Source organism: Martes martes (assembly GCF_963455335.1).
Source record: "Martes martes genome assembly, chromosome: 14".
NCBI classification, from domain to species: domain Eukaryota; kingdom Metazoa; phylum Chordata; class Mammalia; order Carnivora; family Mustelidae; genus Martes; species Martes martes.
Genome location: NC_137902.1, coordinates 22,330,293 through 22,349,531, shown reverse-complemented (window position 1 = coordinate 22,349,531; position 19,239 = coordinate 22,330,293). Strand labels below are relative to the sequence as shown.

General features: G+C 42.9%; 1 protein-coding gene across 5 annotated transcripts in view; it reads right to left on the bottom strand.

Annotated features, from left to right (window-relative positions):
* The window catches only part of SORCS1 (sortilin related VPS10 domain containing receptor 1), a gene marked incomplete at both ends in the record, with an annotated part of 503,495 nt that overhangs the window by 43,665 nt on the left and 440,591 nt on the right, over positions 1-19,239 (bottom strand). For all 5 annotated transcript variants that reach the window (XM_080823332.1, XM_080823334.1, XM_080823333.1 and 2 more), the window contains one exon: positions 4,006-4,192. In XM_080823332.1, the coding sequence (XP_080679458.1) occupies positions 4,006-4,192 (187 nt within the window). The remainder of the gene's footprint in view (positions 1-4,005; positions 4,193-19,239) is intronic.

Below are 19,239 nucleotides of genomic sequence, written 5' to 3'. Positions count from 1 at the left end.
CTCCCTCTTTCCCAGTTTAGCCCTAATGTGCTACGGAAAGCAGCTGATGTTTGTGAGGCTGAACATCGTGTGTGTGTGTGTGTGTGTGTGTGTGTGTGTCTTGTGCGCGCGTGCCCAAGCGCGCGGGCACACACACGAGTGCATAAAAATGCACATATGTAACGACTGGTGGGGATTGTCCCTGCCATTTGTTTTGGAGACCTGGTCCGACCACCAAATTAAATATTGTGTGTGCATTACATGGCTGTTTGTCTGAAATGTTAAAAATCTGCTAGAAGAAATAAAAGTAGTTCAAAGGATAAAGATGAGATCCTGAAACAGAGTTCCTGAAACTTCAAAGTGCATAAGGATTATACTAATCTGTTCAAGGCAGATGATGACCCACACCTCTAGGAATTCCAAGATAGCAGGTCTGGGATGAGGTCTAGGACACTATATTTTTATCATGCAATTCTGGGGCACGTGACTCATTAAGCCACACTTTACAAAACTCAGGTTTGACATTTGCTGGACAAAATGATAATCACGTGAAAAGTTGCAAAGCTGTGTAGATTTTCAAGAAAACCATCATTTACCCTAAGATAGGAACAGAAAGACATCTGCAAATGGTACCTATGTACAGAATTAGTTGGAAAGATTTGGGAAGAACTAGAAAATCTGTCTCATCTTTTTTTTTTTTTTTTTAACCTCCCATTCTGCAAATTTGCACAGTTTTCGGTGACTTTTTTCTGCAAGACTGGCTGAGATGGGGTAGTTTTCTGAGCAGAAATCTGCATGTCCTCTAAATTCTATCCCCTGCTCCGCCAGCTGAAGGGAACACCGGCTGCACCGCATGTCTTGTTAGTTTGCAAACTCGCAGAGCACAGTAAATCCTATCCCCAAGGACTTTCCAACTGTCAGGCTACAACAGATTACCCAGCCTCTCAGTGAGAACGGCTGGCCCACTCCTGGCAACATTAGAGCAGGCGCATCATCTCCATTTGTTTCTGATGACCTTCCAAATCCATATTAAAAAAAAAAAACAAACAAAAAAACCCAAAACCCTCTGATTTGGAATCAAATCTCCTTTCTGACCTGGAAAGCAGAGAGAGAATGCCATCAACTCAGGCAATGGGGGAGAAATCCAGGCAAAGAGGAGGGGTACTAGTGAGAGAGGCAGAGGGCAGGCTTGGAAACTGAGCTAAGAGTTGCTGCTCCAAACCCCCTATGGAGAAACACATGCGCTACTTTGGGATGGTGGAGAAGCAAGCTTTACTAGCTGACAGATCACAGCATATTCTGCTTGAAGGAACCTGAGAAACAAGATGAGGGTTCCCCATAGGACAGGGGAGAAAACCTAGGCTCAGAGAAATGGAGTGAGTTGGCCAGGAGTTCAGGCCAGTATCTGCACCTAACCACTCCTAATCCAGTCCGGTGTGTTTGGTTTGTTCTACAATAAATACCCACCTGCCCCCCGCTCTGGCCCCAGAACCTGGGACTGTAGCCAAAAACTGCCATGATCCCTTTCAGGTTTGAGATGTGGGGGAATGTTAATCAATTATGGTCTTGTTCTGACTTCCTCTGAGCATAAAAGAGCATCAAAGGGAAAGTCCTTCTCCCATCTTTGCTTTCTCTGTCCCAGAGACATGCCCATCACAGGGGAGGCATCAGGCGAGGCAGAGTCCCGCTTCGATAGAGTTAGTACAAAAGAGTTAATTCTTATGCCCAAAGTCAGGCTTGCAGAGGGGTTCCATTATATGAGGTATGCTTATCCAAACAATGAACCCAAGATGAGCCTAACAAAATTAGAACCAGAACACAAAAATTCCCCTTACAAAGCATGTGCCACTGAGGGGAAAGTCAAACTGCTGAGCCACTCAATGAGGCTAATGAGGAGGAAAGAAAAAAAAAGAAAAAAGTGAAGCTTATTTCTTTTAGAAGTCCTGGCTTCAGCAACCTTTGATCTCTGCGCGGTTTTCCTTCCCAGAGTTGAGTAAACCCAGCAGAGGGCCAGGGTAGGGAGCTAGCCCTCAAGGGATATGATCATTTCTCGGGGCGAGGATGAACCCAAAGGGGCGACAGGGAGGCCAAGGTGTGGGAGATCTACGGGAGAGCCTGAGAAATGGAGACCGAGAAGCTGCTGCATTTCAAATCCGTATTCACATGTGGTTTGAGTGCGGTAGACATTTCATACATACACAAGATATGGACTAAAATTATTGTAATTCTTCGGGAGAGCAGCTGTCAAACAAAAATCCTCCCCTTACTGAATAAGCCGTGGAAAATGAGAGGCTGCTGGGTAGGCGGCCACTCCCAGCAAAGGTATCGGCATCTGTGCTATAAGTTAGTTTGCTACCAATAACCAATGTTCGTGATGCATTTCTGAGAGATTCCCTGACCATTCCTTGGTAAGGAAGATTACTCCTTAGTAAGAGAGAACTCCAGAAAGTCCATGCAGGACAGCCTGGAGAGGAGAGGGGCTGCCACTAAGTCAGGAGGAAGGGGGCCTCTGAAATGTGCCTTGAACCTATGTAGTTGCTCCTGCTCCTTTGAGACAATCTGCAAGGGAGTGGAGGGGACAAGTTCCATCACTGACAGCACGGACAATGACCTCGGGGATCAAAGGCTGGTGCTCCAGAGACAGCCTGAGTCTGAAGCCTGGCTTTGCCAGATAGCAGGTCTGCAATTTCAAATACATTATTCAAGCTCTCTGGCCCCTGCTGTCCTTTGTAAAGTAGGGTTTCTAACAGTGCTGACTTCCTCAGGTTGTCCTGAGAAGTGAGATCAGACATGCAAAGGGCTTGCTTAGCACAAGGCTTGGTGCATAGTAATTGCTTAATAATCTTCAGCTGAAAAGAGGCAGGAGGAGTGTGCCGACTGGGAATCTTGTAAAACTTCACTTAAACCCAGAGAAGAGAGGAAGCGTTTCTTCAAAGCACCTTTGTCATGAGTGCATGGGAGAGAAAGATCGAGAATCGTGCATACTGCAAGAATCCTCAGGAATGAGCAATCACCCGGGGACTCCCTAAGTGTCCTGTCCTCCCACTGGACCACAGCAGCTTAAGAAAAAGGATTCTAGTTGGTATGTTCTGTGATCAGTTCAGTGTGCAAGAGGCAGGTGGGAGGCATTGAATCCTGCCCAGTCTTAACGCTCTTGGTCTAGAATTTAGAATTGATTTGGACAAGGCCATTCGTAAAAGAACTACTTTCATTTTAGGAGGCCAGCTTCTTATCCATTACACCCCTCGGGCTTCACGTAGCTACTTTCATTTTAAAACAAAGCATTTCTGTAGCAACCGAAACATGTTGCAAGCCTGCCTGGGGACACCCACACACCTGCCACCAGAGGCATTCGTGGCGCACATTTGCCTGACACCTAACTTAGGAGCTGTTGTGACCTCATCAGACTTAGCACGCCTTAACATCCCTCGATGGGACAGATGCTTCAACACTTCTAGGAACTACTTCTCAATGCAGCTCTTTCCCTCGCCTGACATCGCCTTCCCTCTAACACCGAACAGCACAGATAAGAGCCCAGGAAACACCTTTAAAAAGAAGCAAAAGTCTAAAAGCATAATTTACAGTGGGACATATCATGGGAGGAGAAGAATAATGAGATGGGTAGAAATTCCATCACTTGTGCTAATTCTCAATGTATTGGATTGAGCCATACGTGGGAACTGTTTTTAAATGTTTCTGACTTTAAAAAAAAAAAAAAAAGGTGACAAACTCATATGCAATCCAAGAGCTCGGCCCAGCCACCAGCCACAGGGAACAGTCTCAGAGGCGCCTGGAAAAGGCACAGTAAGTCCAATGAGAACAAGTTGGAGCAACACAAATTCTAGGATTATTCAAGCTCCGCTCCCTGATTTTCTTTCTACTTTCTCCCACTCGGCTCTCTTATCTTCCCTCCCCATCTCCTTAAAGGTAACTAGTGAGCTGCTTCTAGACAGGAAACTCTGAGTTATACTTTCAAAGGACACGATATTTGAAATATGTCATAAACCAACAACAGTAATAACATACAAGTTACATGTAAGTACAGGACAGCGCTGTCAGAGCCCAGACTGTTGTCCACCTGCACCGTCACTCGGAAGATGCCCACGTTGTGATAGACGTGTTTGATCCCATCCTCCATGGAGCTGAGGTTGACGTAAGACACCGCAATGCCATCACCGAAGTCCACTTGGATGAGTGTCCTCTGGACGTCACCCTGAAAAACAGCCCAGCATCAGAGAAGGGGAGTCGGTGCTGGCCGCCTCTGCTCCAGGGGCTGGGGCTTGTCCCAGTCCCTGGCTTGGGGCTCGTGGCAGACTCCGGCTCCCTCCTGCAGCTGGGAGCATCTGTCTGCATTAGACAGAATCCCTGTGACATTGCCTGGCAGACCGGAGCTTACCAAGATGGATGTTCTCCAAATCGGAAGGGCATCCACCACCAAAAGTTTCAAGACTTGGAAAACGAAGTGTTTGATAATCAGCTCTGATTTGAGAGTCAATTTCTCTGAGGGATCTGTTTATACTCTTATCATCCCCATGAGTAAACGGTGTACCCACACAGCTTTAAAGACTCAGCCTACCTGACATTTTTACAAACCTCTTCCCGTGTGTTCAGGACCCCTGAGTCCCCTTCTCATTCCTGGTTCCCTGGTCATGTTAGAGGAAGGTTAAAAGACACCTTGTCTCACACCTGATAGGACACTGGGCTCAGCGCTATTATTATTTAAGATAATGATGGTTAATTCTTTTACACTTCAGTATTTTGTGCTAGAAAAATGATTACCATTTTATTCTTCACAGAATCTTAGCTGGGAGAGAAAAACAGGTCACATTTGTCCACCTTACAGGTAGGGAGGCTGAAGTTAAGAAAGATTTAATTATCTGTTCAAGGTTAACATAGCTAGTTAGGGGCAGACCTAGGATTTGAACCCATCTCTGTGGACCTGCATTTCATTCATTATAGGGGGATAAAGCACTGCTGGCTCCTCCGGGCTTGAATCCCAGAGTGCCAATAACAAGTCGCATGACTTCATCCAAGTCATTCAGCCTCCTTGGGTCTCAGTTACCTCATCTATGAAATGGGCACAATAATACCTTACTCTGTTCACTCAAAGGGTTGTTACAAGACATGTGAGTTGATGAATCCTCCGTAAAATTTTGGACCAAATCAACGACTGTCAAAACCACACAGCTGTGAAGGACGTGCAATCCCCATTTTATAGCTGGATCAGAATCATATAGATCTAAATTTCCCAGTGGGAGGCAAGGAGAGAGAGGATAAAGATCTGCTTTCTAAAATCCCAGACCTGTAAGAAAACACTTTGGGAATAATAGTAGAGATTCTTAAGGAACAAAGTTTCATAGACCCAACTGACAAAAACCAGCTTCCGTCCCATGCAGCCTATCCTTTATCAAGTTTTCTTGTTTGTTTTGTTAGCTTTTCCCATTTTCAGGGGAAAAAAACAAAACAAAACAAAACACCAAAACCCCAAAAAACAAACAAACAAAAACAACCAAAAAACAAAACAAAACAAAAAACCAACTTAAAAAAACCACATACACACTAAAACCCTTTGAACTAAAAAAAAAAAAAAAGTATTTTTGATTAAGTAAGGTTCACATGGTATCATATTTTTTGAAAAGGCCAAGTTTAAAATGCTGACATTTAAAAGATTAATTCACAGGGAAAGGAAAAGCAGTTCAAATCCTATGAATCTCTGTGACCTACTCTTCTGATCCATGCCCAGCGAAGCATTGTGTGGGGGGCACACGGCAGGGCAGCTAACTCTCACGGAAGACACGAGCAAAAACTCTCCCCTCCTGTGGGAGAAAGAAACTCCACTCGGAACTACAAGACAAATTATCCACAAGCCTAGACACAGTGCAATTACTTCAATTCCCTTCGCTAATAAATATAAATGTCAACCATTCTTGCTGACTTGGCCTTCATTTGCACAAATCAGACTGGTCAATCTCTCAGTGCTGTTTCTGGTCCGTTGTCATGTTTTCTGGATTTTCAGCAGAGGGGCTGCCCGCCAGTCTTAGGTATGGGCACAGAGGAAGAAACCACCTTAAAATCTACTCACATCATCTGGGACAAGTGTCTGAGGAAAACATCTGGAATAGTTAGGGTTAACTGGGTTAACCATGAAAGAAAACCGCCATATAAATTCTGAGAAAGAGTGGGAGTGACAGAGTGAAGAGGGAAGGAAAAAGAGGGAGAGAGGGAGAGAGGGAAAGAGGGGAGGGAGGGAGGGACGGGCACTGAGAGAGAGAGACTGAGAAAGAGAGAGAGATTTAGGGTTCTTTGTGGAGACAGAGTGGGCATCAGGTAAGGCTCACCAATGGCAAGAGCACAGAGGAGAGACAAACCTCTCAGCTGATTCTACCTCAGTCCCCACAAGTGACAGCAGCTACCCACACACCTGAGAAAAGTCTGACTTGGGCCGTCCTTGCTTGAGTCTCCCGGCCTTGTCCTTTCTGTCGTATTCACCATTCATTCTGCTTTTGTGGGCCTGGACGTCGACCTCTTTCAATGACTGAAAACTCCTCTCAAGTTCTGTCTGGATGTCCACTGTCTGTCATGCCAGTCTTTTGGCCTGAAAGTGTTCCTCAGTATCCACTCATGACAGTGTTCCCCATGTACGTAACAGGTGGGAAAAGGGAGCCACAGTGTTGGGACGACTGTTATCAGTAGGGCTGCCTTCACAGAGGAACGATGCTTTTAGGACACTCCGTCCAGTATGAGGAAGATCTCTCTAACTCTCACTCTCACTCTCCCTGATGTGAGTGCAGGCCCCTGAGCTTGGTCCTCCACACCAGGAGACAAGGGCACCAAGGGGCCAAGGCGGCAGATTTCATCCCTGCTGCTGAAGCTTTGCCCACTCGAGTGGAACATACTAGATGCCATACTTTTGCCTTCAGCGGCTCTCAGGTGCTTCGTAAGCCTAACGCAGCTGTCAATGCATCTCTCGGGGGCTCATCAGTCATCAGCCTCTGAATTCCTTGGGCTGTAATTGCCATCCGAGTCCGGGATGCCAAAACTCCCTTCAGAAAATAAGAAACAGGGCAAAGGCAAGAGAGCCTAATCCTCACTCACCACAATTAGGCACACTCACCCTGCTTTAACTGGCTTTCCGGTCATTCATTCATTCAACCAACCACCCAACCAGCAGATATTTATTGAGTGTCTATCTTGTGACACGCATGGCATGGGAAAATGATGTTAAGTGAATTATAACAAACAAAGCAAAACAGATGTGGTCTGGGCTGTCATGACCATACAGACTACTAAATGAGACAGATGAAATAATCATAGATAAATAAAAAAGTTTTTACAAGGGATGATATGAAAGAAAGTACACAGTGTTGTAAGTTGTACAGTAGGGAGAGGTAGAGAGCTAAAAATCTGATCTGTTTGAGAACTTCAGGGAAATCTTCCGAGAAGTTGTATCTGAGCCAAGATGACCTTAAGGAAAGAAATAACTTAACCAAACAAAGGACAGGAGTGAGCAAGATGGAGGTAAGGAGTCCAGGCAATGGTGACAGAGGGAATCAACTGTGCAAGGGCCCTGTGGCAGTAGGGGGATAATACAGTCATAAGAAGCCGAAGCTAAAGACACAGTAGGAACATGTTATAAAACTAGACTGAAGGGGAGAAAAATGACATTTTAGGAATTGTGGTCAAGCTTCTGATTTTTATCTTTTTCCTAAGAGCAGTGGGAAGCCGCTAAAGTGTTTTAAGCGGAGGTTTCGCAGAAGATGGAATTTTGGTGTTTTTAATTCAAAAAGATCACTCTGGTTACAATATGGAGGGTGAACTGGAAGGAGGCCCAACTATTCTGGGAAGTTAATTAGAGGGTAGCTCAGGGTAGACGATGGTAGATTGAAATATGAGTTGCAACAGGAAATTACATGTACATTCCTGTCAAAATTAACTCCCATAGTTTATTGGTTTTGAAACCAATGAATCTCAGATTTTGATATCAGCACCTCTTGTAGAAATTAAAAGAAAAAAAAAGTGTGCTGATGCCCAGCTACTGCCCAAGAGTCCCCTCTTGACTCAAGCCCTCTGGGAAGATGCTCGGTTGGTTTGCTGCGGTCTGAGAAGGTTCACAGCGGATGCTGGGCTGCAGCAAAGGTTAAGGCCCTTGGGATTGGATTGTTGAATATGAGGTTGTCTCATCATTCAGTCCATCCGAAGATGAGAACAGCCCACTACAAGCTAATGTTATTCTCATTCCATTAGGGAATGGGGGCGATCATTTCCCAGGATCGTTTCCCAGGACAGGATTCTCAGTGTGAAAGGTGCATCAGTAAAAGCCAGCAATAAAAGAACTTTTTTTTAAAAGCGACTGATGCACAACTACAAACAATCGTTCTATAATGCACATAGTCAAGATTCGTTAACTTCTGCAGGAAAACCAGTTGCTGGATAATACACAAGTAGTTTTTTTTTTTTGTTTGTTTGTTTTTTTTTTTTTTAATTTTTTTTATTTGACAGAGAGAGGGATCACAAGTAGACAGAGAGGCAGGCAGAGAGAGAGAGGAGGAAGCAGGCTCCCTGCTGAGCAGAGAGCCCGATGCGGGGCTCGATCCCAGGACCCTGAGATCATGACCTGAGCCGAAGGCAGAGGCTTAACCCACTGAGCCACCCAGGCGCCCCAATACACAAGTAGTTTATATAAAGTCCTAAGTGCTGAGATGTGTTCCTCCTGGTTGTACCCTCAGTACCTAACCCAGTGCCTGCAGGCCACTCTTGTCCTTTCTGTACATTTTGAATACTGTGCCTCTGCTTGTTCATCGAAGTGCTTTCTTCTATATTATCTCAGTTGACTGTTAGGACTCCAGGGAGATAGCAAGGGCAGATGTGCTCTGATCTGTTCCCCCAGGAGAACTGGCACTGGCAGGTTAAGTAAGATGCCTGCCGTCCCACCACTCGTGAGACTGAAGAAGGGGTTTAAGATGATCTGGGGTTTAACTTTATCCTTGCAGCGTGCTCCTCGGTGAGCTCCTTTAATTGAAAGTTACTCGTAATGCCTTTCAGAGTTACAGAAAGGTGATAACGAAGGCAAGGGATTGCTTTCTCTTCTTGTTAGACTCCATCCCTGGCTTTGACTCTTTCTCCCTCTGACAACAGCTTTGCTTAGAAGTAGAAAGATGCATCAGCAGGAATGCCATACTGCATTCTGACGCCTTCCCTCTAGTGAAGTGGTATTGTGTTCAAGCCAAAAAGAAGACAGAGAGTATGGGGAACAATAGGTATTCATAATTCAGTAGTCAGGAAATGCGCCATATAATTGAGAGTTGCTTCCATTTAATAAATCACAAGTCATCAGTCCTGAATGGCTCCTGGACTGGCAACTATCTAGGCTACCATACAACATTTTTTAGACCTACTGCCCTTTCGTCACCTGCTCTGATACAAATACAGAACTGAGAATATTAGCTCAAAAGATGTGCCCAAGAAAAGCACAAAAGCCCCCTGAAATCCATATGGGGATTCTCCAAGGGCATCGTTGACTTTGGTAATAGAAAAACAAATATATCAAATGGCCACTGAGGAGCCAAGATTAACCCGAGGAATGGAAGGTGTATGAACCTATCAGTTCCTGCAACACGGCTTGAGAGAAAAGTGGGAAGACAAACGCTATAGTAACTCAACGCTGACAGCCTCATCCAAAAGTGAGACTCTGAGACACCCCTGAAGGCATTATGGACTCACTGCAGATAGAAACCGGGCTCATATGTCAGAGTCTGGCCCCTGCTAAGCTCAGACTTGCCTCAGGCTTCACTGGAACTCAGTCTTGAAAGTGATCTTAAAGTTCATGTACCAAAAACGACATTGTAGAGAACTGACTTTAGTACAACCCATTTGTTTGTCAAAAACAAAAACAAAAACAAAGACGCAGTAGATAACAGTATATGTACTGTACGTGTGAGCCTGTATGAGCATAAAGGTGTTGGCAAATAGAACACAGTCTGTTATCACTGATTCCCCTGGGGCAGGGGTGAAGTGAAGTGAGGGGCAGAGAGAGACCAGCCTTTAGAATTAAAGGAGGGGAGGAGCAAATGAAGGGAAGTAGAGAGTTCACCAAATTTAAAAGAAGGAGGGGTGGAGTATGGTGTAACACAAGCGACAATGCAAAACACAAATTCTATTTCTACCATTACTGTAAATCGATATTTAAATATTGATTAAGTATATGAGAAATAACCAGAAGGTAACACAGACTGACAACAGATTGATGATGGAATACAACCAACTTTGGTCTTAGATTTCTGTTCTTTTTAATGCTCTTCTGACCATTCAGTAAGATTAAAAAAAAAAATGATAAAGCAGCATTGAATGACAGAAAATTAGATATTTCAGGCTTTTTTTTTTTTTTAAGATTTTATTTATTTATTTTTTTGACAGAGAGAGAGACACAGTGAGAGAGGGAACAGAAGCAGCAGGAGTGGGAGAGGGAGAAGCAGGCTTCCCGCTGAGCAGGGAGCCCAATGTGGGGCTCGATCCCAGGACCTTGCGATCCTGACCTGAGTCGAAAGCAGACGTTTAATGACTGAGCCACCCAGGAGCCCCAGCCTTTTCCTTTTGAGGCTAAGAATATTTAGTAGAGCGGGGAGCACAAAGTAACAGTAATCTACCTGTGCTTTGCCTATTCTAGGTAGGTCTAGTTAGACTCAGGTTCGTGGAATCTCAACAAGAAAGAAGAAAGGATATGACTATGGTACAATGAGCTTTCAAAGAAGAGATTTTGTCCGTGGGTAGAAGTTCATGGGGAGAAATGCTAACTCACCTTGTGTTAATTCAATAAGAGTGAACAATGGTATATGACTTCTAATATAAAACATGCAAGTAAGATTGTTCTAGAACATCTCCTAGTGGTCACTAAGAGAAAAGAGAACATTTCTTGAGAATCTCCTGTGGCAGAAATAGTAACTATCCTCTCCATAGTATATCTCATTTAATCTTCAACCCTAAAAGACTGCTAAAATTTGCCTAGAGTCCCAAGACTAGTTTGAACCAAACTCTTCTTAACTCCAGGTTCAGCATTCCCACTATTTTACTGTGCTCATTCCCAGTGGGTGCTTGTGAAGAATGGATTCACTCACACATGAAACCAGAAAGCTATTGTAAGCTTTAGCTAAAACCCTTTAGAGGAATGCCAACATGGATCAAATTCTTCATTAAGTGGTGATATAAGAGGAGCCTGGTGTAATATGCCAGGCTCTATAAAAACACTATGGAAGCTGGAAAGCCTGTCTGGGGAGACCCTGCCAATGTGAATATTCAACCAAGAGTGAAAGGACACTACACAAGAATCAGCTGCTGTAACTGGGTCAAGCCTGCCCTTTTATAATGGTAAACTGAGTCCTTCCAGCACAGACAACACCAGTCTATGACAAAAGGTAGTTGCAAATGCCCTACGTCCTGTTCCTAAACAAGTCTTGGTTCTCTCTGCTACCATTGCTGAGAGCTGAGGCTGCCTCACTACATCAGCTGGGAAAGTATTTCCTGAATATTTGGTTCAGGTCATGCTTCATGGGTTTCTCTTCAGCTTCACAACTGAGCTCTGGACATAATCCCAAGACAGGAAGATATTGGCATAACAGCAGATTACAGAGTCAGCTTCTCCCCTATTCAGAGATGGTTATCTAGAGCACAGGTGCCTCTCTGAAGATGCCGACCCCCGAGCCTCTTGCAAGAAATGGCAGCGGTGGGCGTGGAGGAAGGGCATTCACACCGGTGAGGGCAGTGTGTGCACGGGGTTTTCGATTTCACCAGAGAACTCAGGTCTGACAAAGTCAGTAATGCCAGAAGACCAGATTATGGACCCACCAAACTGTTTGCCTGGATACATATTTCACCTTCTCTTGGATGAAATGCAGATGGGTGACCCCTTCCTTGAGGACTCTGAGCTTTGGGACTTGCCTCACTAAATATCCAAATACTTGTGGATCTAATACTCAGACCAAGAACTTCCAACTGTAACAACACAAAATGATTTAATCCTTCACTTGCAAATGAGCCATAGCGCCATGTGTTTGAATGAACAGCAAATTTCCACATTCCCTTTTTATGTCTTCTGTACTAGATGTCTGGCTTAGAATGGAACAGAATACCATAAGGCTGAAGGAACATTTGGCTTGTGTGAGCAGATAAATAACTATAAGCCAAGGCCTCTTTACTCCATCTAGACATTGTGGTAGCAAGGGGTCAGAACCTTAACCCATTATGTTTTGAAAACACTTTTTAGGTAATAAAGGACATTACTGCACTGTTACCACTACATAGTGGCCTTAGGAATTAGCTCAGCAGCCTTTGGTAGGAAAACGATGGCACCACCAAATAATAAAAATCATAAAGATGTTTTTGAACAACTTCAAAAATTACTCTAAAAGTAAAACATTCAGGTATGTAATAAGAACAAAATTTGATTTTTTTTTTTTTAAAGTGGGAAGATGCCTTTAGGAATAAACCTATGCGATGGGTTTTTCCTAGTAGTAAAATATGTAATAGAAATATATTAGCTCAATTAGAAGAAAGAAGAAAAAAGAGAGAAAGCCATGGAAAATTTCCAAAGAGAATGTAGGAAATACATAAAATGAGGAAAAAGAAAATCCAAATTGCTCATAATCCTACCACTTAGGGAGATCAACGTTAGATTGGTAAATGCCATACTAACCAATGAGAAGCACATGGGCATGCACACGCGCACACACACACATACACACACACACACACACACCCACTGGAATCATTACTCTATTTTATGTAATGCTTTCAAAATGTCTAACTAGCTTTTAAAACTTCTATATCTAGCATTGCTTGCTAGACTTCACCAAGTCATAAGATCTTATCTATGAAATGGATATATGATTTCTTGCCCTGGATGTTACTTGGTCACTTTTCCAAATTATTAGGCTCTGAGAGATCTCAGGGACATTGCAGACCTCTACAGAGGCACTAGAGTGCAGGTGTCCTACAGACGTCAGGCAGTAACCCGGGAGTTACATGCCCTTTGAAATGCAATTTATTTTTTATTTTTTTTTTATTTATTCATTTGACAGACAGAGATCACAAGTAGGCAGAGAGGCAGGCAGAGAGAGAGAGGAGGAAGCAGGCTCCCCGCCGAGCAGAGAGCCCGATGCGGGGCTCGATCCCAGGACCCTGGGATCATGACCTGAGCCGAAGGCAGAGGCTTTAACCCACTGAGCCACCCAGGCGCCCCGAAATGCAATTTATATTTCAAACTCAATTTCATTCCTTACAAAGAGAGGCGGAATGATCATGATCCCAGTCATCAAACCCAAGGGAGGGGACCAGCTACTTTTATAATTCTATCATTCTTGCTATGGGCAGTATTGAAGATCCACTTGCATTCCAGCCTCCCTTCAGGCTGCTAAAATAATCTCAGCTCTCAGGTGAAGATGTAGAGCTTATTCGAGTGCTGTTGGCCATGGGGTGGAGACTTTCCATGGCATGTGGATGGTGGGTCACGCTAAGGAATGAGCTGATAAGGCCACGAGTCATGAAACAGGCAAAGTGCAAAGCCAGAAACCTGAGAATTCACACACTTGCCAAACCTGTGTGGTTGTGTGAAGTTCTTACATGCAGGGGTGGTGGCCACCCAAGGAGATGAAATGGGGCACCACCTATCTCACCGATAGGCTGAGAGACTCAAAATCCATCTGAGGACTATTTCCCACGTGAAGATTATGACCCCAGTCATTGGGACGTGCACTGAACTGAAACTCTCGATAATGAGCCAGGGTTCTCTCCTTGCTTGTCGAGGCAGAACAAAGTTCTTGGAAAACACTGCTTCCCTGAAACTCTAAAGAACAGCGACACCCCAACGTTTGTGGGCCAGAACTGAAGAAAAGTGGAGCCTCAGGAAGAGTTGCTAACTAAGCCAACCTGAACTTCAGATGCGAGGCCTCTGGCTAAAGACGACCTATATTGCCCGCCTCATTTCCCTCTTTTCCTTTGTAACTCGAAGCAGCAAGGGAGAAGAAATGAAGTGGCTCAATTACCTTGCTCGAGTCAAAGAGAATAAAGCTGAGTGGAGTAAGGAATAATACATGAGAAAGCCTCTTAAGTCTCCACGGCTCATTGAAATCAGCTCCTGCTCCTTTGTGTGGAAGGAGAAAACAGCCCGGGCTTCGGAGTCAGATCTGGGCTGGCTTGGAAAACGGATACCTGCCTAGACTTAAGAGCGCCTGCGAACTCTTTGTGCCGTTTCTAAAAGCCCCAATCTTTCCCCAGATGAAAAAGTAGGTCAAATTCTTTTATGAATTCAACAAATGAGGTTCTCGCTGCAAATTGTATCGAGAGTCATCTTCTCCACCATCTGACGGCTGGCAGCATCCTGCAGTATTTATGAAGTGTTATTACATTGTGGTTACTTTTATGCTGCCATAAGTCTTTCAATGTATGTGAAATTACAGATCATTGAAATCCATTTAATGAGGACACAGCCTTCACGTTTTGGAGTTGAATCTCACCGAAGAAGTTATAATCATGAATTTTCCTTATTAACTTCCAGTCTTTGTATGTAAATTGAAGTATTAAGACAATGAGATACAGATCAAAGTTTTAATTTTAGTCCCTTGCCTCAGATTTAATTTAAAAGTCTTAAATTATGCAGAGAATTGCATCTCTTTATTCTTACAGCTGTTTAAAACAGATTTAATTATCTTCTGTAACATGCAGACACTACTTCTGCCTAGCAGTCCTCTCAAATGAATGCCTTCCAAATCGGTTTTGTTGAGTTCTTAAGACTGATTAGGCCCTTTGCCATCCATCCCGTGCCTTCAGGTTCTCGCATTGGATTTCTCCAGGAAGCCGAGTTATCACACTGAAAGTCTATAGGCTCATTAGGTGCTCATTAGTGGTCCAGAGAACATTCATCTTAAGCAAGTCTCCAGACAGAGGGATATCACCTCTCATTGGATACCTGGATCTCAGTGCAAAATACTTTCGATTGGCCTCCTAAAATTCAGGTGTACTTGAAATGTTTGGCTAGTTAGATATACCTTTATGGATACTTCCTCTCTCCTCTTGGTTGGTTTCTGGATCAACTGTTCTTTGTCCTCAAGGGAACGGTGATGCATAAAATTGCAGTGTGTGTATATGTGTGTGCAGGTGTGTTCTTGGATCACAGTGAGGGAGTCTGGGATGGAAGAAATATTGTCTCCTTTGCCTTGTTGCTTCTGATGAAGGTTCCTTCATTACAGTACATTAGGAGAGAACCCTGAAAACAGCAAGGATGCAGTTTCTGACAATGGGGCTTTTCATCAGCTTCTATAGAATGATGTGGTTCTGTGGAACAAGGGTGGGCCAAGCTGTGGGAATTTGAAGGAGTTGTGTTATAGAGCTATTTCTGTCCCCTAGATATGGAGGGTGGCCTCACATCCTATTTGCAGGAAGGGATTCCATTTCTTGCATATGTCAAATCGGCAAAATTTTGACTCAGTTACATACTATTGTGCATGGAGTTACAAGCTAGCCTCAATGTATCTAGCCTTTGATTATTTTTTGTCAATAAGGAGTTCTCCTCTTTGCTCTGATTTTAGCAAGGTTTTCATTGATAGTCTTATGTTAGAATTAGGACATGCATTAGTACAGAATAAAGGAAGGGATTTAGATTTGAGATGAAGACTTCAGCATGTTTTGGATGTTATTCAAATTTCAAGAGTCTTTTCCTTTTAAGTTCAGGCTTTATCTCTACACTCCTTGGGGAAGCCTATCCAAATCCACACACATTTATTGAGTTTCTTTCAATGTGTTGGGCACAGTGAGAAGAGATGCTAGGGCTGAGACCAGGCATGGCCTAGTCTATACCTTAACGATATTTACAATGTAATGGGGGCTGCCAGAAATATTGTTACAATAAGTGCAGTAAATTAAATTTCATTTTTGTTTTCAATGAATATAAAATAGTTACTGTTTTCTTTTTCATGCAGTTAGATTTTTATTTAAAACTTGTTACAGTGGAGGCCCTAGTTAACCTAAAACACATATTGCCACAAAACGAATATGTCTTGAATGAAAAGTACATAATATAAAAATTGGAACTTAGTAAAATATATGTTGAAGAAGAAATAAACACAGATGTCTGACTACTCTGTGGGACAGTGGATTCCTCAGGTTACTCATACTTTTCATTGGAACACACATGAGATGGAGCCTACACGGAGTGGTTTGTATGCACATACTTGGGGACAAAGAAAGGGGCATTGATTGCCTCAACCAACCCAACCAACCCAACCCAACCTCACAGAGAGAAGACAAATCTATGGGAGACAGTAGAACTCTGAGTAAGCCACGAGACACAGAGGCATAATCCTTGGTGCCCAAATGACAACATATTATACCAACCTGGAGAGTCGTATGCCTACTCCTGCATTAATCACACTGAAGTGTAATTATCAGAATGTAGTGGGGACCTCTTGGTCCCTCTTGCACCTTGAAGACTTGTCGCTCAAAGAGCGTCAGAAGCTTGGCATTAATGTCCCTACTACTATGAAAAACCGGCCTTGGGTATGGTGGCAAGAGCCAAATATTATATTCAAAGTAAAATTAAGAGCATCAAATTCAAATGAGAAGTGGGCTCAAATTTTGAGGGGGATATTACAGATCTAGTGGCATATGTCAGGGTATTTGTTTGTTTGTTTGTTTGTTTTTCTGGATTTGAGAGCCTAATTCATACCCAAGACTCTGGAGAAGTTTGGCATACAGGGATGACAGCCCTAGAGGACTGCATTCAAAGCCTATGTTTTTCAATATTCTTAAGAATGGATATAACAATACTAGATACAGCGAAGCCATTCAATAAAGATGTAATCGTACAAAGAGAAGGAAACCTACAGAAGATATGGAATCTCTCTTTGCTGAGATGGTTTTTAATGAACTGATCACAAGCCATGAATATTCTCAGAAAATCTGGGAGGAAAATCATGTTTTATATATTGACTAGTGTTTAAGAATATAGCCGCTGCCATAGCCCAGACTGGTTAGGGCATAGATAATTCTACCTAGGTAGAATTATCATAGATAATTATCTATGATAGATTATCATAGATAATTCTACCTAGAATTATCATAGATAATTATCATAGATAATTCTACCTAGATAGAATATCTACATAGATAATTCTTTCCAGTCCTTCGTCTTTGTTGCTACCTGTCCCCTGTGAAGTATTCTTAGGGACCCTCAGAAACTACATGAAATTCTTTCCCAGGAAATGGTTCTTTCCACCAGAGAGAAGTACTAAGAAGGCCGGATACCACAGAGCTTGGATTTGACTCCTGACTTGATACTTCGGGAGCTGTGTGATCTCAGGTAAGTGACTTTGCCTTTCTGTGCTTTGGCTGTGCCATCTGTAGAACGCAATGAGGATGATAACACCTACCCACACAGGCTTGCTGTGGGATCTAAATGAAGACAATCCAAAAAAGCAGTCACAAACCTGACAACAGTTAACGTTCAGTGTTAGGTATCCAAACTGTTGTCAATGTGTCAAATTCCAAAGCTCCCCAGCGTCTCAGAGCCACCCTGCTTTCCTTTATTTCGTATTGCTCACCACACGCATCACTCATGTCTGTGTATATAATCCAGAGATTAACAGAGAAACCCGTTGTTTCTGTAAGGAGAGCTTGTGAATCAGCACAGAATCCCACAGTTGAATGTGGGGACAAGCTTTTCAGCTTAGACTCTGCCCTAGGAAACAAGAGCACCAAGGGGCCAGGTCTGACAGCTGAAGGTAGCAGATTTCCTCCCTGCTGTTGCAGCGTTGCCCACTCAAGTGGAATGAACTATTTTTTTTTCCCTTCTTGCGCCTAGAAGGCAGGAATTTACACATCTTTGAACCAGATTCCCCAATCTGTTCTCACATCACTCAGCCAAATCTGAGATGTCTGATGCTCTTGGTTACAGAGAAAGCAAAGTTGAATGGAGAGGAGCCTGGCCTCTGTCCCTGGAGAGTGAACAAAGGTCAGAGCTGACCAGGCCCAAGTTCTTGTTTCAGATCTTGCTCTACTGTTTCTTAGAAATCGAATAAAAATCTGAAATCTGAAGACTACTCCAGCACAAACATTTCTGCTTCAAAAGATCATGTTCTTCTAAGTTATCATAACCAGGTTCCTTATATCTCTGGGAAAGGGGACTTCACGTTCATTATGCAGGGAGACAAAGGGTATAGGATTGGCTCAGAAAATAAATCTTTGCCTAAATGTTCCCAAAGTTTTAGGGAAAGATTTATTTTCTGAGCCAATCCTTTACCCTGTGTCTTTTTTCCCCTTAAGACCTAAATGCAAAATGCACAAATCAAAGCTATTTGAATTTCCCAAATGATTTTTAAGTAAGCTTTTTGTTGAGCATAATAGACACAAAGAAAAGTATGTAAATCAGATATATAGCTTGATTTTTTACAAAATGAATGCATTCATTAATCAACAAAAAATTCAGTTTCCAGTGTTCCCTTATCCTCCCTGCCACTTCTCTTCCAAAAGTAACTATTAATCTCACTTCTATCGCCATAAACTAGTTTTGTTACTTGTGCAGTTTAATTAAATAGAATCATACAATACCTATTTTTTCAGTCTGATTTGTTTAGCATAATTGTAGATAGGAGATTCATTCAAGTTTTTGTAGGTAGCAATCATTTGTTCTTTTTCATTATTCTATGGCATTCCATCCTGTATGGATATGCTAATTTACTTCTTGAGTGTACAGTTGATAAATGTTTGTTTCCAGCTATGACCTCTTATGAGTAAGTCTGCTATGTATATTATTTTACATACATTCTAGTGCATAACTGTATGCATTCTGGTGACTCTATACTTAGGAGTAAAAAGTCTGGGTCAAAGGCTGTGCATGTTTTCACAGATGAATATAGTGGTTAGTAGTTAGTATCAAACAGATCTCCAAGATGGTGACAATCTACACTTCAAACACCACCGTATGAATGACTGGTTGCTCCAACAACACCACTTGATATTATTTGTTCTTTCAAATATAAATCTTCTGATGGGTAGACAATACTATTTTATTTTTTAAAAGATTTTATTTATTTGAGAGAGAAAGAGAGAGCACAAGTTGGGGTAGAGGCAGAGGAAGAGGGGGAAGCAGGCTCCTCGCTAAGCAGGGAGTCTGAAATGGGGCTCAATCCCAGGACCCTGGGATCATGATCTGAGCTGAGGGCAGATGTTTAACACCCTGAGCCACCCATGCTTCCCAGTAATATCTTATTTTAGTGT